This window comes from Silurus aristotelis (genome assembly GCF_946808225.1).
Source record: "Silurus aristotelis genome assembly, chromosome: 2".
In the NCBI taxonomy this organism is placed as follows: domain Eukaryota; kingdom Metazoa; phylum Chordata; class Actinopteri; order Siluriformes; family Siluridae; genus Silurus; species Silurus aristotelis.
In genome coordinates this window covers 33,956,694-33,981,158 of record NC_139575.1, presented here as the reverse complement: position 1 = coordinate 33,981,158, position 24,465 = coordinate 33,956,694, and the positions used below count along the sequence as shown (strand labels likewise).

The 24,465-nt window shown below is 40.3% G+C and overlaps 2 protein-coding genes across 3 annotated transcripts; one reads left to right on the top strand and one right to left on the bottom strand.

Annotated features, from left to right (window-relative positions):
- The first annotated feature begins 84 nt into the window (after positions 1–84).
- Positions 85–10,688, top strand: ddx17 (DEAD-box helicase 17). Its single transcript, XM_083522417.1, has 13 exons — positions 85–544; positions 2,585–2,741; positions 2,998–3,094; positions 3,504–3,637; positions 3,789–3,854; positions 4,046–4,187; positions 4,302–4,462; positions 4,647–4,819; positions 5,208–5,318; positions 5,617–5,678; positions 5,964–6,023; positions 8,612–8,842; positions 9,514–10,688. Exons 1-13 carry the CDS (start codon positions 495–497, stop codon positions 10,044–10,046), a joined length of 1,977 nt encoding a protein of 658 aa, XP_083378543.1. The 5' UTR covers positions 85–494; the 3' UTR covers positions 10,047–10,688.
- Positions 10,689–11,199: 511 nt separating this feature from the next.
- gga1 (golgi-associated, gamma adaptin ear containing, ARF binding protein 1) lies at positions 11,200–23,965 on the bottom strand. 2 transcript variants are annotated; one of them, XR_014530388.1, is made up of 18 exons: positions 23,880–23,965; positions 21,208–21,292; positions 20,671–20,746; positions 20,135–20,233; positions 19,867–19,990; positions 18,866–18,966; positions 17,974–18,054; positions 17,463–17,600; positions 17,174–17,255; positions 16,109–16,219; positions 15,742–15,879; positions 14,948–15,024; positions 14,668–14,852; positions 13,934–14,160; positions 13,670–13,839; positions 13,457–13,567; positions 12,610–13,315; positions 11,200–12,568 (listed from the first exon to the last, which is right to left on the bottom strand). XR_014530388.1 is itself a non-coding variant. In XM_083522429.1 (17 exons), exons 1-17 carry the CDS (start codon positions 23,920–23,922, stop codon positions 13,205–13,207), a joined length of 1,959 nt encoding a protein of 652 aa, XP_083378555.1. In that variant the 5' UTR covers positions 23,923–23,965; the 3' UTR covers positions 11,200–13,204. The 2 variants fall into 2 exon arrangements, 1 of the variants encoding a protein (XP_083378555.1); XM_083522429.1 differs by having other exon boundaries at positions 11,200–13,315.
- Positions 23,966–24,465: the final 500 nt, after the last annotated feature.

Below are 24,465 nucleotides of genomic sequence, written 5' to 3'. Positions count from 1 at the left end.
TTAGTTTCTGATCTGAGAAACGCTTCAATTAACTGAGAAAAAAAAACTGCAATTTAAGGTAAGGCCGAAATAAACACGTTTATAATACACCTGGCAACCCTGATCTCAGCGTCTTCCGTTGAACTACGTAACAGAAGACGTTCGAGGGCCTGCATGGAAAGCGCCTGTTTTACGTTATTTATCCGCAAAACACAACAGTTGTTCCCTACGCGTTAAACTTGGATTGACTTTTGTTCTTTTTTATCACGTTTGTACGCGTGTAGCATCAGAATTCCTGCGTTTTATTCGAGTTTTACTTTCGGAGGTTTGAGAACAAGCCGCGTTTAGCAAAGCTTGCAAAACAAACAAACAAACAAACAAACAAAACAAACAAACAACCACGACGCGACAACTTTGAATTCAATTTACAGTAAAAACATTTTAACATAATTAGTTTGCACGAGATACGATTGAAAATTACAATTTGATAAAAGAAAAAGTCAATAACAAGAGAAATGAGAGGCAGCTCTTCCTACGGGGACAGAGACCGTGGACGGGACAGAGGGTGAGGACTTACAATTTATTTCACTTTTTACCTTATTTCAGCTTCTGCATTTGTTCATGGGAAAGTGATAAATGAATATGGATTGTTTCTCTGTGGAGTATCAGGATCAGAGAAACCCAGACAAGAGCCAGAGTTGGTCCCTGGTGACCTTCAGTTTTCAGCCCAACATGCCACATAGAAGAAGAGCCACTGACTTTTCATTCCTAATATAATTATTTTTCATTTCTATGCTGCAATCAATAAATAGAATGTAGAGAATATAGGTGAATTTTGAAACTTTATTTTATTTTTTATATAATTTGTACGTTCTTCAGTTTTCTCAATGTCAGTCAATGAGAACATTTATTTTCCTGCAACATTAAATCTTCTAGATTGATTTTTTTTTTACCTACATAAGGAAAAAAAGAGGAACCCCCGATCTAGATCCATCCTTGTGTCAAGAAACGCACCAAAAATAGTTTTTCCGAGTTACTATTAGTCATGTGACCATAAGGTGTTCACATCGTAAAATATATGAGCCAATCAAGCACCAGTATGCAAATCTAGTCCTTGTATTGGCCTATACTTGGTTACACTTTGATTATTAGGGAGGAAAGACTTGTGTGTTTGCTTAACCGAGCTTTAGAATGTGGTTAATTGAAGTTCTTCTCAATGTTTGCAATTTTTACATTTTATTTTAATTAATTGCCAGTAAAAAGACAAACTTTAATTAATCTAAGCTGTTTTATTTTTGCTGTAGTAGTAGATTTTATTTTTAATTGATCCGCTTCAACGCCTTTTTTTTTGGTTTATAAACTATAAACTATTATTGAACTAGTCGGACTCACTAGAGCGGTCCCGCTAGAGCTGTTGCTTTCGATTATTTTAGTAATTCTACCGTTTATTCCAACGATTAATCGAGTGATCGAATAAGAAGTACTTTTGTCTTTTGTTAAAGAGCAATACTAAATATACAGGAGAAAATAAGACGTGTCTCTTGAAAATAACAAGTAATTTGTTTCCTTTTTTAGAAAACAATAATTTTTTATTGCTGAAATTGTATACAAGCATATCTGTGAAAACTAAACCCATTTTTCATATTGCAACAAAATGTAAATACAAATATATAGAATTAAAAAAATCTTAAATAAAAATACATTTTAGATTGCTCTTTAAAAAAAAAAAAAAAAAAAAAAAAAGGTAAATAAATGAACGGTAACGCACTGTACGGGGTTTTCTTTGTTTTAGTTTGAAATGATCCCAAACTTTAGAAACTTTCTGCCTCTTTCTTTGGGCCGAATCCTATGTAAGCCTGGAAAAAAAAAAAAAGTTTGCCTAATTCCGACTCTTTTTCTCTCGCAATTCTGACTGTATTTTTTTTAAACATCCAACATTTCTGGTGCATCCACTGGTAACCGTGTTGTCGGCCTGAAGTTTGAAGCTGTGAGGCTCCTCTGCTTCATCAGTCTTGTTCCGTCTCCTCCAGAGCTGATTGTTAGACCGAGTTCTCTCCAGGGATCGGAGGCTCAGTTTAATACGATGCGATTCTATTGATTGTAGCCAATTTTTAATGTGTAAATCTTTCTGGCACTACAGAGGGGAAAGTATTCCGAATTGCGAGAAAAAGGAAAAACTCGGAATTAGGCACACGTTTTATTTAATGTAGCAGAAACCGGGTTCCATATGAATCTTCTCCTCTGCCCTCACTGTTTTCTCCCCATTCCTCCATTTTTCTGAAGCGTCTTCTGCGTTACCTGTCCAGAGCGCTCCTGAGTTTAGCAGGTGGTGCATCAGTAATAATGGTCCGTGGGGAAACACAGGGCTCCGTGTGTAGTTAAATTAACTAAAATATTTGGTGAATTTTTGTAATTATATTACTCGAGTTACTCAAGGAATCGTTACAGCCCTAATTTCCACCCCTTTTTTTTTTATATAATCAGTCACGTAAACCCGACTGATTTTTTTTTTTTTATGCATTTATTAACAGGTAATTTCAGAGTTACCATGCATAATCGAGGGATTCTTATATAGAAATAAATACTTTATTCTTGTGTTCTCCAGGGCCCGCTTTGGGTCCAGTCGTGGAGGTCCTCCTCCCCCCAAGAAGTTTGGGAACCCAGGAGACCGACTGAGGAAGAAGAAATGGGACCTTAGCGAGCTGCAAAAATTTGAGAAAAACTTCTACAGTGAGCACCCAGAGATCCAGCGTATGAGTCAGGTGGGAAATGGAGTCTTATACCAACCTGCTTTATAAAGTATGTTGCAATTAATCACTTCCATAATTCCACTTCTATATAATATGTAGTCAGTAAATACACTGTTCCATCTCAAATAGTTTCTCAAAATCTGTGGTATAGAAATAATTTTTAATTACTTTCCGGCTGTAACATCGTAACCCTTATTGGATTTTTACACAGCATTAAGTTCTGTTCTGTTGCCAATGTATCCAAACGTTCTTTACTCCGGTTTCACAGTATGACATGGAGGAGTTTTGCAGAAAGAACGAGATCACTGTCAGGGGCTCTGGGTGCCCGAAGCCGGTGCCAAACTTCCACCATGCACAGTTTCCTCGTGAGTAGATTCACCATTACAGACACGTGCAGATATTATTTGGAACAAGTTTTTAGTCTACGATCATCACACAAGTGTCGAGATAATTGAGATAATGATATAGATTGTGGATGGTTTTAAAATATGTTGAATTCATAAAATATAAATATAAAATAAAAGTCCTAAAAAAAAAAAATCTTATGCATCTTACTATTGTTTTCTTTATTATTTTCATCTGTTTTATGGTTAAATTTTTTCTGTAGAAATTTTTTTTTTTTTAAAGGCCTTTCTTAAGTATATGTCTCGAAATTCTGTGGCGTTTTTTGGTAAATATTTTAGAGGACCTGCAGTTGTTTCACCTGGTGAAAATGTGGTTTGTAATATTTAATTTAGAATGATAAAATGTGCAAAATGTCTCTGTGCATTGTAGAGTATGTGATGGATGTATTGCTGCAGCAGAATTTCAAGGAGCCCACAGCCATTCAAGCACAGGGGTTTCCACTGGCTCTCAGTGGCAGGGACATGGTGGGCATTGCACAGACTGGATCTGGCAAAACACTCGCTGTAAGTACCTGTGCGCTCGCTGCATGCTGAAGAAAGATGGCAGACAGAAAAAGCCGGTGGAAAAATTCTCAGCGACCGAGTGCATCAAAAGGTTTTGAGCCCAGAATGTTTATTTAATGCCAGTTATTCTTGACCTCTCGCTCTTCCACAGTATCTGCTTCCTGCCATTGTGCATATCAACCACCAGCCATACCTGGAGAGAGGAGATGGACCCATTGTGAGCGTTCTTGTTTATTTTATTTAACCGGTCTTGCCTTTATCTATCATTAGATGTCTCTTCAAAAGTAATTTATCTGGTTTTGGCACGTCATCGATCGTTTGATTGATCCTGTTATTAATTTGAATTCAGATTTTTTAAGAAATTTGGGGTGTGGCTTTCTGATAATAACTAGACACTCTTCCTCTTAGTGTCTGGTTCTGGCTCCAACACGTGAATTGGCACAACAGGTGCAGCAGGTGGCGTATGACTACGGCAAGTCTTCTCGAATCAAGAGCACTTGTGTGTATGGCGGAGCTCCAAAGGGTCCACAGATCAGAGACTTGGAGCGAGGTGAGTGCAGATGCCTGCAGCGATACATGGCGTTCTGTTAACAGTTAAAGTAAAGTCCATCCTCTATTTTTATTATAATTTTTTTTATTGAAACCTCGCAACAATTTCCTGCAGGTGTTGAAATTTGCATCGCCACACCCGGTCGTCTAATCGACTTTTTGGAGGCTGGGAAGACGAACCTGCGCCGATGCACCTACCTGGTCCTAGACGAGGCGGACCGCATGCTGGACATGGGCTTCGAACCACAGATCCGCAAAATCTTAGATCAGATCCGGGTAAGCCATGCACTTTAAAAGGGTTAAGGGCCTTGCTCAGGGGCCCAAGATTGGCAGCTTGTTCTGTCTATCTGTCTATCTGTCTGTTTGTACTGAATTAGGTTTTTAGTTGAAGATGGATGTGCTTTTGCTTCCGGGTTCCTGAATTTTATTTATTTATTCTTTCTCTGACTGCTTTTTACAGCCAGACAGGCAGACACTGATGTGGAGCGCAACTTGGCCTAAGGAGGTGCGTCAGCTAGCAGAGGACTTCCTCCATGACTACATCCAAATCAACATCGGAGCCCTGGAGCTCAGCGCCAACCACAATATCCTGCAGATTGTGGACGTCTGCATGGAGAGCGAAAAAGACAACAAGTGAGACATTATATCGAATTCGATTAGAGGCTCGTTTTCAAACCAAACACGAATTAATTTACATGGGATAAGTGAGCGTCTTTTCGATCTGGTTTTCATTAGGATTTACATCCCCAAGAAAAGTCAGTGGGGTCTTGCAGTGCCTTTTGCTTTGCTTCATATACACACCACTGTATTGTCTACTGTATTGCCGACTCAATGTCCCGTTTTTTTGCCGTGGACGCCAAAGTTCTGACACCGTGTAATTTTAGGAAAGTGCTTGAGACTGAGGAGGACACAGACTGAATGTTTAAACCCCCCCCCCCCCCCCCCCCGCCAACATACACCCACCCACCCCAACCCCGTGTGCTGCGAGAACTGTCTAATCTAATTTCATCATTTTTCACAGGCTGATTCAGCTGATGGAGGAAATCATGGCAGAGAAGGAGAACAAGACCATCATTTTTGTCGAGACAAAGAAACGCTGTGATGAGCTGACTCGCAGGATGAGGAGAGATGGGTGAGTATTATAGCAGGAAAATAGGGCAAAAGTGGTACATGAGCAGTTATTGCACCAATCATGATGTTACTATTTTTTTAATTCTTCTATCAAAGCGAAACAGTTGCTAGTTATATATAATATACATTTTTTTAATTCTGTAAAATCTATGGATGATATAATCCATATTGATGTTCCCTGGACCAAAAAGTTGTCTCTTTTTGCCTCAAAAACTTTGAGAATGGGAGCTTTTTTTTTGTTAAAAACCACAGACACAAAAACCAATGCCAACTGTTCATTGTGTGTCCTGTTTGTGTAGATGGCCGGCAATGTGCATTCACGGAGACAAAAGTCAGCCAGAGAGAGATTGGGTTCTTACAGGTAATAAGTGAAGGAATTTTTTAAACCTCTATTTTTTATAAAAAAAATGGCCGTATTTATCAAAACAAGACAACAGTACAAACATTTAAATAGGTTGAGAGGAAAAATTTTATTTTGTTTGGTTTATTAATTATAATGTACATCCAATAGAAATGAGTCTGTGAAAAGGTTCTTGTAGTACCTTTACTAAAAAGGAACACAAGGAACCAGTTAAAATGTAAGGCTGAGTAGGCACGTAATGTAAAACATACCAGCATGAGCTTATTGTCTCTCCTCTGGTTTCAGAGTTCCGCAGTGGTAAAGCTCCAATCCTTATCGCTACTGACGTCGCCTCACGTGGGCTGGGTATGTGCACTGATTAGATGCGGATATTTACACACACACACACACACTCATAAATACCTATATTATTTATATAATAGAGATTTATTTGTAAGATGTTTTGCTGGAGTTTTATTTTCAGATGCAAGAACCTTACCCCTTTACCTTCCTTTTGTCTGGTAATTTCCCCTCAGGAACATTTCTGAAAGCCCCTTTGTGCCTCTAATATGGTTATTTATTTTATCTGTGCTCTTTTTGTCAGTAAGAACAATTCTCTGTTTTCCTCCCACGCTCTTTGTCTTTCTCTATTCTCCAGTCGTTGTTACTTAAAATCTAAATTTTTTCCTTCTTTCTTTCGTTATTTTTTTAAAGTGGCACTCAGTAAATTTCAGATGTCCGACATTGTGGAAGATGGTGATTACTGGATCCCTCAGTAGTTTTAGACACATTAAGCCGTATTGTCTGTTTCTTGTTACTGTTTAAAAAAGAAAAAAAAAAAAAAAAAAAAGGAAACGAATATCGTCGTTCAAATAAACGGGGCTCGCTGGCTCACTGTTATCCCTAACACGGACCTGGGGGAGATGTTGGGCTCCCTTTGTCTTCCCTGGGTCTTAATACCAGTCTCCTTCTTGACCACTCTGTGTCCAAATATCCTGTGAAATGGAAGTCCAAACAATTACTTTTTTTTTTTTTTTTTTTAAAGCCTTCTCGACACTTTCCTATTGAGAAGCGTGAGCTTTGAAGTAGGTGTGTTATTTGTGTCTTCTTTTGTGACGAAACCTGGTTTGAAGACGAGGAAGTGGGTTTTGTTGAGTTGCCAGATCCACAGTACATCTCACTCTTTCATTGTTCTCTCTCCTCCCCTCAGGCTTTTTGAACTCCCTAAATGGCAACTCAGGCAGGCTGTGCTAAATTGGTACAGCAGCTGCCGTCTACCATGTCAGCAGAGCTCTGTGAGGCGCTAGCACAGAGCCTGACCTGGATAAACCCACTCCTCAACTACTTCCGTACATCAGCCTTCCGCTTCAAGACTGCAGAATCTTAGATCTGGACTGCAGCATTAAAACCGGGGGTCTTCAGGACTGTGGCATCTCTCCTAGGCTTTTTAACCCATCCCTGATCGGAGCACAAATTTTCAGCATTTACTGTAATATAAAAGTAATTGGCTACATTTTAAAAAAACCGAGACCCAAAAAACAACCAGTTGATTAAATTAAGTGATGCCATGGCCCTTTATTTGGACATGTTAGGATAAGGCACCTGTTAAGTCTAACCTGGGCTAGGTCCAGGAGAGGCGAGAGGGACAAGGAATGGTGCAGAGAGAAAAAAGGGGGAGAGAGAAATTTGAGTGCTGGATCCAGTCCGGTCCGGTTTGTGGAGGCCCTGCAACGCGGCGAGAGAGAAAGAACTGGAGAGGAGCCGGTTCTGCTCCCGCCAGGCGTTGCTGGTGTCGTGCCGAGGGTGAAGGGGGGGCAGCCGAACGCGTGAGCCCACATATACCTCTTCCTCTCGGGCCTCTCCACTGGACCTGGGACTGATCTCAGTCAAGACTAACCTAACATAGGGTAAGTATCTGTGAATGCCCCCAATACTGACAGCTTTGGTACGAGAGTCATAACCGGTCACTTCTGTGTCTCTTATCTATTTTTGTTTTGTTTTTACACAGTAATGCACTTATTTTCTAAATGGACAAAGTTTAATCCTGTTTACACTTGCTCACTTCACACATCATTAACATTCATAACATTCAAATACCAAGTCTTTTGTGTGGTTTCTTATGATCATCTTCCATCAATCAATTTGGAACATGATCATGCAGTATTCAGTTTTGAACACATCTGTTAGGATTCGTTTTGACGTCTAGCCAAAATATTCATCAGCCTCCAGAAACAGTTTCTCCCCGTCCAGATACAATCTTGATATTTACAGTGTGAGAACAAGCAGGTGTGAGGGGGGCAGGTCTGAACATGAGTTTATAAGATTATTTGGCAATTTTTAAGACATTACCCATGTGCGAAGCGGTCAACAACTACCCTCAGCCAAAAGGAGATGGTACTCTACAGGGTTACTAACAGTGTTGTCTGAGCCACCTCTACCTTTGTAATGAGAAACAGACTTTCCAATCCGATCTTTTGAAGAGTTATCGACCTTTACATTTGTTTTAAAATGAGCTTTAAAGTCGGTTATTAATTTGCACATAGAAATGGAAAAAGCTTCCATTTATTATCATAACATATACTTGTATGATAATGATTCTCATTAACTTTAAAGTGTAGGATAAACAAAGCATTTTTAAATATGAGTAAATTATATTTTGTCCGTACAATGTAGAGCTTTTTTTTATTTTTATTATGCCGTAGTTCCTGCAAACAAGACGGTTGTTAAGTATCTGTCTATAGTATCTAATAAATCTATTGCCACCCTTTTCCAGGTAACAGGTAAGTCCCTGTAGCTTGTACTTTTTATGATATTCCATTGTTAATCTCTAATACTGCACCATGTGGTTATAACTGTAGCTTGAATATTCGTACTTATGTCGTTTTTAACTTTTTATTATTCTTCCCCTGATAATTTTCCTTTCACACGATCCTTTGCCTATTACACACTTAAAGATGTGGAAGATGTGAAGTTCGTCATTAACTACGACTACCCGAACTCCTCCGAGGATTACGTTCACCGTATTGGGCGCACCGCCCGTAGCACCAACAAAGGCACAGCCTACACATTCTTTACACCCGGAAACCTGCGGCAGGCTCGTGACCTGGTCCGGGTTCTGGAGGAAGCCCGGCAGGCCATCAATCCCAAACTTTTGCAGCTGGTCGACTCTGGGCGTGGGTCAGGAGGTGAGAACAATCAGACATACCATTATGACTTGTCAAGTGAATAACACTGACTACCGCTTCATCATGGTACCTGTTAGTGGGTGGGATTTATTAGGCAGCAAGTGAACAATTTGTCCTTAAAGTTGATGTTAGAAGCAGGAAAAATGGGCAAACGTAAGGTTTTGAGCGAGTTTGACAAATTGTGATGTCTAGACAACTGGATCAGAGCATCTCCGACACTGCAGCTCTTGTGGGCTGTTCCTGGTCTGCAGTGGTCAGAGAAAGGAACAGTGGTGAACCGGCAACAGGGTCGTGGGCAGCAGAGGCTTCTTAATGCACATGGGGAGTGAAGGCTGGTCCGTGTGGTCCTATACAACAGACAAGCTCCTGTAGTTCAAATTGCTGAAGTAGTTAATGCTGTTAATGTTTGATGGGTCAGAACTCTTTTGGCATCAAAAGGTGACCAACGCAATATCAGGCAGGTGGTCATAATGTTATGAACGATGAATGCATCTTGGTGCTTTTACAAGTAATAGAATGCAATAGAGCCTTTAAAAAAAGCTATTATCTTTGATCTGATTCAGAGTACAAAATGAATGGACTTAGTATGGAGATAACCAAGTCCAAATACAGCCATGCTAAATACGAACTATGGTCAAACCAAGTTAATTCAAAGTTCTGACATCTCTTAGGGGGAAGAATGCGTTACCGTGGCGCCAGCGCCAACAACCCCAACCTGATGTACCAGGATGAGTGCGATAGACGCCTGCGCTCAGCCGGGGGAAGTGGAAGCAGCAGTAGCAAGGATAGCCGGAGCAGCAGCAGCTACAGCCGAGACGGGCGCTCGAGCCGGGACGACAAAACATCCTCCTCGTCTTCATACAGAGATCGCAGCCGGGATGGGCGGAATAGCTACAGCACGGGCGATCAGTATCAGCGCTACAACAGCAGCGGAGGGGGAGGATACAGCTCAAGGCCAGGTGGAGTGTTGCAGTCAAGTAATAGCGTTTCAGGAGGAGGGCAACAAAACCAATCAGGACCACCACAGAGCCCGTTTAATCCGGGTCCTCCCCCACCACCACCACAGTCAGGAACCGGACAGGGTCCACAGCCCCTGATGGCCCAGCAGTTTGCACCTCCTCCACCACCCCAGGCCATGATTGGGTTTATGGGTCCAGGGCCGTACTCGTTTGGACCTCCACCTCCTCAGCAGCAGAGAAAGTAAAACTTCTTTAAAAGAGAAGCCAGATTGTGTCTCGTGCATTTAGTAGTGGAAGTTAATCACTACCAGAGTAAATGAAACTCCACAGCTCAGTGTTTGTCTTTACTGTCTGTGTTTCGGCTTCACGTTCTGAGTAGGTCAGTCATTCAGCTTACGCAGAAGGTAAAGGCCATGCAGATTGTATTATCAACCAGAGTGTCCGCTTCACCTTATTGTACTCTGTGTGTGGAACATGTATAATTGAGATTTTTTTTTTTTCTTAGTTAAGAACCAACTTATAATTTCTGTTCAAGAAACTAAACATTTACCAGAATTAGGCTACTGGTTATTAGTACTTCTGCAGGTTGCTTTCCTATTGATGATATTTAGCTTTTCTAGCTTCAGCCTTTGGAAACTTTTTTTTTTTAATTGCTTTCTACTATTTAACATTAATGTATATGCATTTCTCCCATCAGCTTGCTTTTAGCATTTTATTTGTGTTTGTCTAATGAGTACATTCATCATTCTTATGGCAGCCATTTTTGTGAACATGCCAGTGAAATACCATAGGCTGATTTAAGATAGGGAAACATTTGTATGCTGTTTTGATTATTTCTACTTTGTTTTTTAATAAAGGTGGTTGCCCTGGGTGAAAAAAAACCAAAACATTGTCAGGTACATGATGTGTTACTGAGTCCATGCTATGAGTTTCAACATTAATAATAGTAGAAAGCCCTACATTTTTATGTCTACACCATGTTTTAGTACAAGCATTGATTTATGAATGCAGGATGTGAGGCAGCACTATTCTAAGATTTCTTTTAAGTAGATGAAAAGGTTTTAAGCTCATAATTATAAAAGATATCAGTGTTTGACTCAATAATATTTCTATTAATAGTTTGTTGTGCTGAGAGTAACAGTCTTTTCACATTAGCTGAGTTGATTAAGCAAAGAGTTTTATGACAAATGATAAAAGGAACATTAAACTATAATAAATCATAGTTTGGATACTTAAGTACCTTTGGGGGCAAATACTTCTGGAGTAATATTTTTTCTAGTGTTTAACTGAAGTACATGGTTTGTGCACACAAGTGTGAACAGCATGAACACTTTAAATGTCCTCCACAATTGGGGATTGTGTTTTAAGCAGTAAACTTAATGCGCGGAAAAAAATCCATTTTTAAACCCCCAAGAAAAAGAATAACTTTATTTCCCTTAAATACATATTTGCACTACATTCTCTGCTCTCTTCCATATTTATTATTCGTTCTCTGTAGTTTTTCCATTTTTTTGGCAAATGTACATAATTGCAATACGTATACTATTTACAGTCAGACTCGGGAACAGAACCAGGAGGGCGAGTATGACTTCGGGCTGAAGGCGTAACCTTGGAGCGTGACGGGGTGGGCTGCAACATGACATTACACTTGCAGCGGTTCGACTTGTCCTTTACGCAACCGGACAAATCCACATTTGCGAACAGAAAACGTCTTCAGCTTTTTATGATTCTCTTTCATTTCAACTGGTCAGAGGCACGAGGATTTCTCCTTCGCTATATGTGCTGTATTTAGGGGGGGGGGCACTGTTTTTCGGTTGGAATATTAAACTCAACGCAAAATAAATAGAAAGGTTGTTTCATTGTTGCCATGTAAAACGAAACCAACGCCGGCATTTCGAATCAAATCCAAAAAAAACAAACAAAACAAAAAAAACCTACATCAAACAGTGTTAACAGCAACTGCCAAACTCCTGAACCAAAACAGACAAACAGAAATGCAAATATGTTTGTACAGAACAGCATTTAAGAAAAGAGAAATACAGGATGAATGTAAAACATTAGATTAGGCACATACGGTCAATTTAAACAAGACGCCAGCATCAATGTCAACATGAATTCAATCCGAAAAGGGCAAAACATTTTTCATTAATTGTACAAGATTTTCTCCTTTTCAGACCAACCTTATCTCAATCCGACTGCACCTGTAGTGTGCGAGTACCCCAACCGTTTATACGTTTTCCCCGTATTGATAAAAGTCAACCACACCCTAATTTGCTCAAAACTCGTTAATGGAAAGCAGAAGGCGGTTTTTAAAATGAAGCACAAATCCTGAATCCACAAACAGATTCTGACTGGACAAAATAAAAAGGCTTTAATTTACGCTCTTCCAAATTCGAGATTATCTGCTGTTCCAAAAACTGCCACGTCCGCAAGTTTTGAGCAAACGGCAAACGGAAAAAATGTCCTCTTCCTATCGGATTCGGTCGGTCACCAGACGATGCACGCAATCTGACGAATAAATCAACGCTAATTAATGATGTGCAACTTTGGTTCTAAAAATCGACACGGATGTGCAGAGAGAAATCAAATACCGCTCTCATCCTCTCTTGAGGTGACAAGGATACGGAGCTCATCGGACCGAAGGCAAAGAAGGAGAGATCGGATTTCTGTCATTGAGGATGTCAGAGGCGTCACCGCTTAGAAACAAAACCCACTTCCGTTATTCAAACTCTCGCACAGATCCGCCCCCTGTGAATCATAAAATACGCTCACACACACACACACACACACACACACACACACACACACACACACACACACACACACACACACACACACACACACACACACACACACACACACACACACACTTCTCTCTACTACAGACAGCACGATGAAGTAGTTATGAGTGACAAGCACATATACATGCCCCCCCCCTTTGTCAGGAAAGCAAATATTGCATCAACATTTTCACGAAACGGGACAAAGCCAGAGAGGCAGCAGAGGAAGATAAGGGTTAAGATGAAGATGGAGGTTAAAACCGTTTTAAATCGAAGACAGTGAGACAAAAGGAACGCAGGACGAAAAGGACAGCACAGGGTTCCAGATCCTTTTAAATTTGAATCTGACTCCAGTTTGGGGGGGAAGAAAATAATAAAATGAGACAATCCGCCACTTCGCCTAACCTCTACCGCTCGCCGTTCACGTTTGGACATGCTTCGTATCAGATTTCTACCGGTGTTTAGCTTCGGATTTGGAACGTCAACGTAACTTCTTCGGAATATTCGCGGAAGTTGAGGAGAGGCTCAATTTTCTTTGGATCGAAACCGAACTGTGGGTTTTGCGAGAGCTGTTCCTACTGGGCAAGCGGAGGGATAAAGCAGCAGGAAGTCATTGTGTCCACCTAAAGATTCCCCCAGGACTCTGGAGGTGGGAACTGTTCCATGTCTCCGCTCTCATCGTGGGACTCGTCGGCTAAATCGAATGTCAGCTTGTATCGCAACCGGACCTTTTCCTGCAGGCGTGAAAGACACACATGATGTGGGGGTCACAAATATGTCATCTGAAGAAATAACGTATAAAAAAACACTGGAGTATTACTCTATTTAGTGCACTACAGTAAATCTTGAACACCAGGGCTAAAAATTTGTAAAACCTTTTGAGGGTTGGCCAGCAGGAGGACTTGTGTAATCGCAGCAGGTGGGAGTATGGGGTTGAAGGCGGGCAGGTCCGATTCAGAAGGCGGCTGCAATTTCACCCTCATCGTCTAGACAGACACGTATATGACACAATGACAGGAGCGTGAGCGAACCTGAAAACGTATACAAGCAGGTTTCAAGTAAATCAGTGCTACACGGAGACGATGTACCTTGGGGACGGCGGCTTGGAAGCGGATGTTTGTGACGGGCATGGGAGCGGACGACAGCATGGAGATGATGACTACCAAAACGTCGGGCCGAGACGGAGGACACTCGCGTGCAAAATGCATCAGGACCCGCAAGCTGTGTTTGTCGAAGATTGTCACCGGCAACATGCTACCTAAGAGAAAAAAAAAGGCGGAGACTACGTAAGCAAGAGAGACAATCATAACCCACGGCAGGATGCTGAAACGGTAGACGTGCACGTTTCTTACTAGGTTTGATGGATTCCAGGGACACGGTGACATTCGCCAGAGAGACCTCGTCCTGAGGAGTGGAAGCAGGGACAATGCTCAGTGCAGGAGCCTCGTTGTTGTGCTGCGAGTTTAGGAGATTAGCAGGCTCAGGGGAAAATGCTAGGATGGGACTTGCCACGGGGTTCGCGTTCGTCTTGCTCTGGAGATCGCGCAGGGTGGGCCTAGACTGCGGCTGAAGTTTGTCCCTGTAGAGCGTGCATGAAGATCAATTCCTGTCATCTCACATTCTGTATATCAACTCCCATAACTACAGTGCTGTAAAAAATGTATTTTTGGATTTTGGAGAAAACAGATGTCCAATCCTGCCTGGCCCTATATTAAATATTATTTCATATATTATTTAGCCAAGCAGGCATTTTATTTTAAATTGTTTTTAAAATGTAAACTGTTAATGTTAACAAATTGTATTAATAATAATAATAAAAACTGTGTTCATACAAAACGACAAGCAAGTTTATGTTTTGTATTTCTTCTATGGAAAGGGGGCAAGTGCTTCTTCACAGCAATGTACATATAAAACTTTTATTCCATATACTGCTACGTTCAATATTAAAAGACAATTTTCAGCTTAAAATCTTTACTTTGATAATGAATATAATGAGAAAAATTAACGGTGAGGATTATAAACATGATCCCACATCATCTTATTACTGGTTACATTTCACTACAGTTTTTTTTTTTTAGTAATGTACCATTTGACTTGCAGGTTCTCAGGGGGCAGCGACTGCTGTAGCAGGGTCTTCCCCAGCACATCCAGCTCATCCAGGGACTTAATGGCAGGGGCGGGGGTGCTGACAGGGGCCGGAGAGCTGGAAACTGATGGCAGCAGCACGGTGGATGTTACTGAAGGAATGGGTGTGTCTACAGTTTCTGAAACCTAAAATACATAGGCAAGATTATAGTTCATTAAGGAAAGAAAGAAAAGCCAACTCTATCTCTCCATAAAGTAATTTCTTAATTTCTTTCTCTCACCTGGAATGAGTTCCATGTGGAGGCATCCCCGGACTGGGAGGAAGCCAGAGTAGAACTAGGAGTGTTATCACTAAGACCTATAGCATATTAAACATGTTAAAGCTCAACATAAACAATATGCTACGTTATATATTTTACATTAATGGGACGATTATTAGGGAGGCGCATCTGACACACCGAACCTAGCGGGTACATTCTGTGCTTGCTTGAGAGACCATAACTCTCTTATTCCAGCAGGTGGCAGTAGTCTGTAAATATCTAAAGCAGCATTGTTCACACCTGCTGCGATCAACATTTGTGTAGCTTTTATTCAATCATGTCTACTAATTGTCAAAGACAAGAGCAACAATTAAAACAAGCCCGTTCCTTTTTTTTTCTCTTGTGCTGAAGCTAAACGGCCAAAATAGCATTCGTTCTTAATATCGGTTATATATTTCATTAGTTAAATATGATGCTGCATTTGGAGAGAGAATGAGAATAAATGTATGGAACTGTATTGTTAGTGAGCCTTCAGCCAGCTGTAGTTTAGGCCACAGGTAGACTGTTCAAAAAAAAAAAAAAAAAAAAAAAAAATCACCCAAAAAGCAAATAAAAAAACATATATTGTCCAGATTTCTAAATATCAGCATCATCCAGAGAAAAACCCGTATCGGTCGACCTGAACATGATCACACGCTATAGAAACAGACTGGTTTCCTTTTTTTTTTTTATAGAACTACTCTGTTAGCAGCATCTTCAATCCTCGCATCAATACGTTTAGGTATATAACATGTGGAAAGTGACTCAGCCCTTACCCAAAGACATGAGTTCATCATCCAGCAGGCTGATACCCAGCTCATGTGATGGTGTGGGCTGAAAAGGGAATTCTGAGAAAGTGGGAGCTGAGGGTGCCGTGTCCAAACCAGTGAGGTCCAACAGGGCCGTGCTGTTCCCTGCCGATCGAAATACAATATCGGTAAAACAGAGCTGAAAAAAACTGTGTGTGTGTATTTTTATATGACACTTTATTATTTTAATACATCCTTAAATCATAGACATTCAAATTAGAATTTTTGGAATATTTATGCATTTATCATAGTAGTACTAAAATATATAGACGAGTAAAGAGTATTATGTAATATATTTACTTTAATGTGTGTCTGGATCAGTGCGGTTACTTACCCTTAAGTGTAGGCATAGTGCTGCTGTCTCCATTCACTTCCTCTCCTTTCACAAGCTGCCTGTAGAGGTTAATCACTTGCGTAAGACTGTCATTGGCCTGCAGGATCTCCGCTTTAGATAGATAGATAGATAGATAGATAGATAGATAGATAGATAGAGAGAGAGAGAGAGAGAGAGAGAGAGAGAGAGAGAGAGAGAGAGAGAGAGAGAGAGAGAGAGAGAGAGAGAGAGAGAGAGAGAGAGAGAGAGAGAGCCTTCAAACATCATTGCTTGGATTGAATCCGGCCTCTCAGCAGTATCTGCACAATAAAAGCGAATTTGATTTCTATACTTTTTCAGTATAGAGTTATACACGTTACATCTCTTAGAAAAGTAATAAATTATTAGCTGTGGTCTTCAGCCACAAGAGCTCTTCCTACATAATCAACTATTAGAGTTTACGAAGCAACCTAGGTGACTACACTTTCCACGACCGCCAACAGAGAGAGTATTTTTTTAAAGAACAGTGTTCCTCCTTTAAAGAACGCGTGAACAGAGTAGAGAGGGAGAGATATGATGCATGTGTTTAATCGAGGCAGCCTGATATTGAAGAGTCACAAGACGGTCAATAAATGGTAGGTTTGTAATTTTACTTGATCTAGTAAAGATACCTGACTACCTGTTAAGAGCATTAGCTAGTCTGGGCATTAGCTGAGCAGCTTCTTCAGAGTGATGAAGCATATCGATCTAACCAGATAGAGGACTAGTTGACGTGACTTCAACTCAACTCAACCTCACCTTAATGTCTGAGAATGATGTCTGAGCACAGTTTTCCGTTCTGAAGACTCTAAATTTGCCATGGTTGCTGGGTGTGAGGAATGGCATATTCTGCCTCACCCCTGTCAACCTGATAGACACTAGCCAACTGTGGCCATTGGTGAAATGCATGTTTCCTTCACATGTCTGTGAGCTGCTGTATAGTGTAGAGATGCCTGATATTTGGTAAATTAGCCAAGTCCAAATTACAGGGGAAATACATTCGACTCACTAATAAAATATTTTCCTGGATTTACAGCTGGTTCTTACCTAAAGCTTCATCATTGTCTTCTGTGTCACTGGCTAGTCGGAACAGCGTGGGCCTCATTTTCTCACAGCGGTGGTACAAATCCTACACAAGAAGCAGTCAAAAGCTTTCAATCGAAGCAGCACTATGAAACTAAATCAGATGAATTACTAAATCAGGAATGAAAGGCCAAGTGAGTTTTTTATTGCACCCTTGTGAACACCAGTACTTTGTGTGTGTGTGTGTGTGTGTGTGTGCGCGTGTGCGCGTGTGTGTGCGTGTGTGCGCGTGTGTGTGCATGCATTTTTGCACCTTAATGAGCTCCTCGTTGTCGTGTGAACTGGTGTCTTTGCTGTAATCGGCTAGTAACTGTGTCAGCAGCTTAACACTCTCGTTCACTTCCTGAATGGCGTTCACTCTCTTCGACACCTTCTCCATGCGCTTCTGATCCTGCAAGTTGAGATCAAATAGCTTTACGCAAACAGATCAGATATGAAAAGGCGTTCAATAGTGGACAGCGATTTCTTTTTGACTATGACTATCAATTTTACATTTAAAAATTGACATACTAAAATCTGAGTATTTAACATTATTAAACAACATGCACAATTATTCATGCAATACAAGATCTGTTTTTTTTTTATCTAGTGTCTGCAGTGAAGCAGTAGGTGCTGGTGAACAGACAAGCATGCATGTTGGCGATTGTCCTCCAATTAAAAAAAAAATATTTATTTAGGCATCAGATTGTACAACATCAGAGGTCCCAAGAAAGCACAAAGCCTAAACCAACCGAGTAACTGAGCCATAACTACAGCACACACACCTCCTGAACCATTTCCTTAATAAGTTTATTTGCCGCTCTCAGGTCCTCCGGGTGAGTGCTGTTGAGCAAGCGTGACAGCATCTACAAAAAAGAGAAAGAGAGAGCAGGAATAATCTGAGACGGGCGTTTTCAGAAGTGAATGCTAGTTCAGCGAGGTGGTGTCGATTTGAAAAACCGGCACGGGGCAGTCCTTGCTGGCTCGTGTCAAAGTTTTAGACTGTTGGGTAATGATTGTTTATGATGCCCTTCCTAAACCTCCTCCCAGCCTTACAGCGTCCCGCCCTTTATACTTCAGCAGCCCTTAAGGGGAAAACAATAACAAATCAATTGTAAGCATGTGAATGTGGGAACGAAGATTCCTCAGACCGTGTGTTATAAACAGCTGTAAATTGAAATAAAATCAAGTGCATTGATACCGTTAGTAAAAGCAAAAAAAAAAAAAAAAAAAAAAAAAGGATATTTAGGATAATAGCAGTTTTATATGTGGGTTTGTGTGGGTGTGAGATGGTAAATTAGACTGCGCTTTATCATATAATTTGTAAATTAGAGCCTGGCACGCGGACCGGCATGCACGTGACTGAAGCTGATTTACTGACTGCATATGACGTGAATTAGACAAACTCGAAATTCCCATTGTTGGGCCGATTGAAGCCATTATAATCTGTCAGGGAAAGAGAGCTCGCTTTGTATCAGCTCTATTCTGTTTTAAATTATGACAATTGCTTGACGCTTTGCCTAGCCAAGCTGAAGATGTGCCCCCACCAGTGAAGCTCAGTTCCAGCTTTAATCTGCCACTCAGCTTATCTGAATGTGCATGAGGACATTAGTTACATTGGTGCAGGAAAGCCTCTGTTTGGTCCATTTTCAAAGCCGTACGTTCTTTACTATTTACCTTTGACTTCTCTTCATCCTCAAAGATGGCATTCTTGGGTCTGGGTGGAGGAGGAGGGAGGGGCTTATCGTCCGGTAGCGCCGGGTCCTGTTTCACAATACCTGGAAGAGAAACAAGGAACTCGTGTCACTCGGCAACGGACAAAACATTAGATGGGACTTCCTGGTGGTGTTCGCGTCAAAGTGGGGGTGAAAATTACAAATGCACAGCAGCCATCTGTTTAGAATCAAATCATAAAAAATTTATTTAATAAATTAATTAAATGTCTAAAATTTAGAATCTAAAACAGAAAAATAGGATCACACAGTACATCTACATGTACCCAATGCCAAATTACTTTGTTTTTTATTTGTCTTTAAAATCCAGACTTGAGAGAATGCAAAACCATCACCGCATTGCTCTTATTTGCTATATATTATAATGTCCACTGATCTTTTTTTTTTTAATATATAAATTTTGTCAGAAGTGAAAGCAAATGCTGAACATGTAGAAATATCTCAGAGAAGCCTGGTTATTCCAAGTTCAATGTACAAGGAATGAGGAAATAACTTTTTTGTTTCTTTTTTTAAAATCACACAAAAACTTAAATATGATTTGGGGCTGTGGTTAGACAGTAACTAACAAATTACAGTGGTACTTTTTCAATTTTCAATGTCTTTAAATCCTCAAAATGTATAATTAATTACATGTGCAATAACCTTTATAACTACTATTGTAGTCGGACTTTTTCCCATCTGTTTTCACTGCGGCTGCGAATTTCTTTTTATGCTGCTAAACATTTCATCCACTTAATATATAACATTGTGTATATTTATTTACATTTTTTTTATTTTCTATTTCACTTTAATCTTTAACTGTGAGCAATCAATTTCCCTAGGAGTTCGAAAAGAAAAAGCTAGAGATCATTTTTTTATGTTGTTTAAATAACCACTTGAATAGTCTGATCTTAAAAAAAAAAAACATCAGATAATTCTATAAATGTGTTGACTTTCTTGGGTTACCTTGTTTCTTCAGCATCTGATAGGCATCGGATATTTTGGCCTCTTCGGGAAACCCAACAGTCCAACTGAACATCATTTCTAGTACTTTCTTCTTCACCGGTTCTGGAGCTCGAGAGCCCAAATACTGTAACAGAGCACACACCATTAGAAACTACAGGCGTCACCTAACCCAGTCACCAAATACACTACATTGCTTAAATCCCAAAATCCCTGAACAACCAGAAACCAACTGGGAGTCGCACAAAACCAAAAAAACGATGAGACGCACCTTTGGAGAAACCACTTTGATGAGCTCGTTAAGAAAGCGGAACTTTCCCACTTCGTTATGGAACCTTTTCCCACAGTTCTTCATACACGTCTCCAGAACCTTCACACATCACCGCACAAACATTAGACTTAGTCTTCTTCGAATGTCAATTTTAATTAGCACCACAGTGTTAGGAGGATTATCGCAGAAACTAATCCCTGAGAGCTTGCTGAGAGGTAAAGGAGTAAAGGAAGAAGAGATTTTGGATGCAATATGAAGCTTTAAAGCCTGAATGTTCCTTCTCAGATTTATAATAGAGGCTGGGGAAAATATTGCTTTGCTGTATCTTGAAACCCGTATCTTTGTACTACACGAGGAAACATTCTGGATATGCTATTTCCAGGCCGTGCGGCTGCTTGTTGAAATGGTCATTATGTAACATGCATTACATTTATTCCGATCATAATATAGACGCCTGTATCGCTCACTACAGGCAACAGTTGCGAAAACACAATACTCCAGCGCTGAACTTCAGAGGTAACTGCCCCAGATCTTACCGTGAGGGCCTGCATGGCTTCCCATTCCTGCGGTGACTGGATCTTGTGGGCCAAAAGCCTTGTGGCCAGCTGTGGACTGTACAAAATAGGAATCCAGATTAGAAAACTGGATCGAAGTGAGAAGTGATTAAGAATTGAGAGCATGATCAACTCTTGAAACATTGGGAAAATTATGAACCGCACCCCTGACAATAGGTTTTTACAAACGGATTTTTGTTTCTCGTTAACGGTTTCGCAGGAACTTGTGCGATGGATTGTCCATGTACTCATACATGCGAATGATATTTAACAGATTTAAATATTAATAAAGAATAAAGACTCTAATTTTTTCTGCAAGGAGACATTTTCTTTTGAGTATAGAAGGATTCTCCCAATTCTGAATTTCTGCTTGAAAAGTCGCATGAAAAGGTCCTACCTTATTATATATTAAAAAAATAAATAAAAGCTGTAAATTGAAAATATTTCACAGTGTAATGTCTCTACAGTGAGCATTTAAAATGCTACAAAGCTCTTGAACCAAATTAAAGTAGAACTCACCCTTCAGGTTCATTGCTGAGTTGCTCACAAAATGCTTTAATGCTGTCCCAGTCGGTCCCTCTGTTTAGAGGGTTGGTCGCTTTGTCTGCAAGTCAAAAGCGTACAGAAAACTCACTCTGCTATCCTGCAGGCATCGTTTAAAATGCAAGAAAAACAAACCACTTGTTTAGAGGGCCCATGGAGGCCGTACAAAAGTCTGACTGTATTTGTTTAAACCTTGTGAATAATTCGTGTTTGCTGCGGTTTTGCCACATTCCGCATATTGCAACATATTTCCACTGCGCCTCATCACCTGCTGGAGTGAAGTGAAAGGCACGAAGGTTTATATACCTCGTTCCAAATAATTTAGTTTTAAATGTGTGTAACTCGAGTCAACAAAATCTACCTCTGTAAGAACTTCGCATCTAGTGAATTTTCATTGTGTTGGTTTTGCAGGTCCTGCTAATACTGTGTAAAAATGGTGTGTGTGTGTGTGTGTGTGTGTATTTGTGTGTGTATGGCTGAGACATCTCGATCTCGTGCATATTGATAAAATCTGGATTTCTTGATGAGCGTAAAGCACCGACACCGACATGTGCTTTGTCGTGTTGTCTATAATCCCACATCAACAAAAGCATTAATCTCCCAAGCTTTGTATGTCTTGAACTTTTTCCCAGTTAAATCAGATCGCAAGCTCAAATGTTTCATAGGAACGTAAACGCACAAACGTCTCTGCCTTTACTGAAACAAAAATGTTGCACTTGATAGCACAGGGTCTCTTTATAGGCATAAAAGCGTTCATTTACACATCCTTTGTGACGGCATGATAATGCAGTCTCTTCCAAACAGCAAGCATGGTAAACCCCCCCCCAAAAGCATACAACAACGTGTGGCCCATTTGTGTACACAGATTAGACAATGTTTGAATAGCACTTTAGTAGGTGCATGAGAAGGTTGTCCATTTCATTTACATTTACTACACCCGCTCTTGTATTTCAGGTGCGCATTGTTAATTACTTTGTCAATTGTTGTCAGTGAAACAGGCTGAAAGGTTGTTGACACAAATCACATCGACAGGCTACAAGAGTAAACGATCAGGGCCAGAAAGAAATCAGGTCCAGACTCCATTCATTGGCTTTACTCCAAAAAGTCTTGTGATGAATACAGTGATGATTTTTTTGTCATTTTATTCGGACTGTCCTGCACTCAATATGGCTCTTCAGCTCACATTCGGTTCGGTCCAAATGATCAATCACTCGTCGGCATTGTTCCAAAAGAACAATCGCTACTAGTGATGGGAAGATCGGATCATTTTAGTGTGTTGGTTCTTTGAAACTCAGTCATCAAAATAAATGTCTTTTTAGAGTTGTTTCGTTCCTTTGTTTAGAAATAAAATGTTACATTATTAATAAGAGGATCCCCAACATGTCTACATACTCGACCTTTGACTATAATTCCAATAATGACAATCCAGCTAAGGATTGAGTCACTTATCTCTCATCTATCTGGTCTTTATTGTCAGTTCTTTTGTCACGACTCCCATAAATATTGTAACAATAACGTAAAAAAATATATAAAAATGTATATATTGCATTGTGTAGAATGGGAGTCACGTGATAAAAGAACGAACGACTCGGACCAGAGAACTCATGAGATGAACTACTCAATTCTGTTTTCTGTACTCGGCCTACAAAGATTTTGCGATGCTTTACTCATGCGCGTCCGGCAATCATTCTTCTGAGTCAAATTCGTTCAATATGAACAAATCATGTATGAACCAACCATCACTAATCGCTGCTCTAACGGGTTTCCATCAACCAACCCCTTCACCATAACTGCATGTCACAAAATCGGATTGAATTTTATTAAGCAGAAAAAGGTGTATTTATACTACAATTCTTCCTAACGCATCGGATATGCAAACTAGTGCGTGACGTCATCCGGCGACTTCTGCCTACTTTCTGAGCAAGCATCAGCTACTTTCCCCTGAATAGATAGAAGCCAAAAGAAGTATTTAAGGTGTGCTAAAATGTGTGCTTTTGTTTATTTGTTTTACTGACGTACATGTATATACACACACTTACAAGGAAACGCCGATTAATGTCGACTGGTAAACAAATAGCGTACTTTCTCCTGAAGTTGCTTCGAAAGGGGTTTTTAATACCTAAGAAGGGTTACTGAAACACGGGTTTGTATTCATTCAGTTGAGGTTTGGGTTGTTTTTATTTTGAAACTCGTTAAAGGATTAAGTTAGATCACTGGTTAAGTCGTGCATATGTCATGTGAAATGATCCCTCCCTATTAACTTACGCTGGAAGTGTCAGCGCTTGTGGCTAGCGTAGCTAAACCAAAACGTCTTTCATTACAATGTCATCTTAGAAACAAGTTAACAATATAGTTTAAGGTCTAATTAAGTGTTTTAACGTCCACCAAAACGCATGTAAGAAATAAACAGTCGTATTCATGTGAGTAGACTTGCTAGTTCGCTAGCATGTCCATCTTAGCTTGCAAACAAACTGCCAAGCTAGTTGGCTACAGAGCTAGCTTCAAGTCTTGGCATTGGTAAAGCCTTGTGCAATGAGAAACCAAACGATTCCTAACAAAAAACCCTGCATTCAATGAGCACAAGCGTGCCTTATAACGTGTCATTCGTGCGTTATAAAGCTGTTGGGTTCAAAAAGTGTTTGACTTACTGATGCGAGACTCCAAACTCCCCTCATCAGGCGGAGCCGCCATCTTTCGGTGATTCCTTTCCAAGTGCAACCAAAATCTCGCGAGATTTCCCAACGCAGCGTGTATAACGCGTTGGAAGGGTTTGGACCCAACACTGGTGGGAGGTGTGTTTAGATTTCCTTCCTGTGCTTAGATCCTTCCACATAAGAGTTAAAGATGACTCACTATGTCTGTGTGAGTCACTGTGTCACAGGTTATGACTGGCTCATAGTCTCATGCACCAAAGAAGTATCATATCTGTTCATCGTCTGTTGCAAAAAAAAATGACCTGAATTTATCCTTATAGGGTCCCTGCCTAAAGGTGAACTTGATCAAATTGTGATTAAGCACTGTTTGTAAACACAGATTAACCCCTTAAAACAAAGATGTCAAACTAAAGGCCACTTCCAGCCCGTTGATCCATTATATCCGTGCCACCAGGTAATACACGAACATACATGCACATACAGTTCAGCATCAGTTCAACAGCAAGTATAACATTCTGAGAGGTAAAAATGATAGAAGAAACTCCTGACTCGAACATGCCACAACACCCGTGGCCTTATT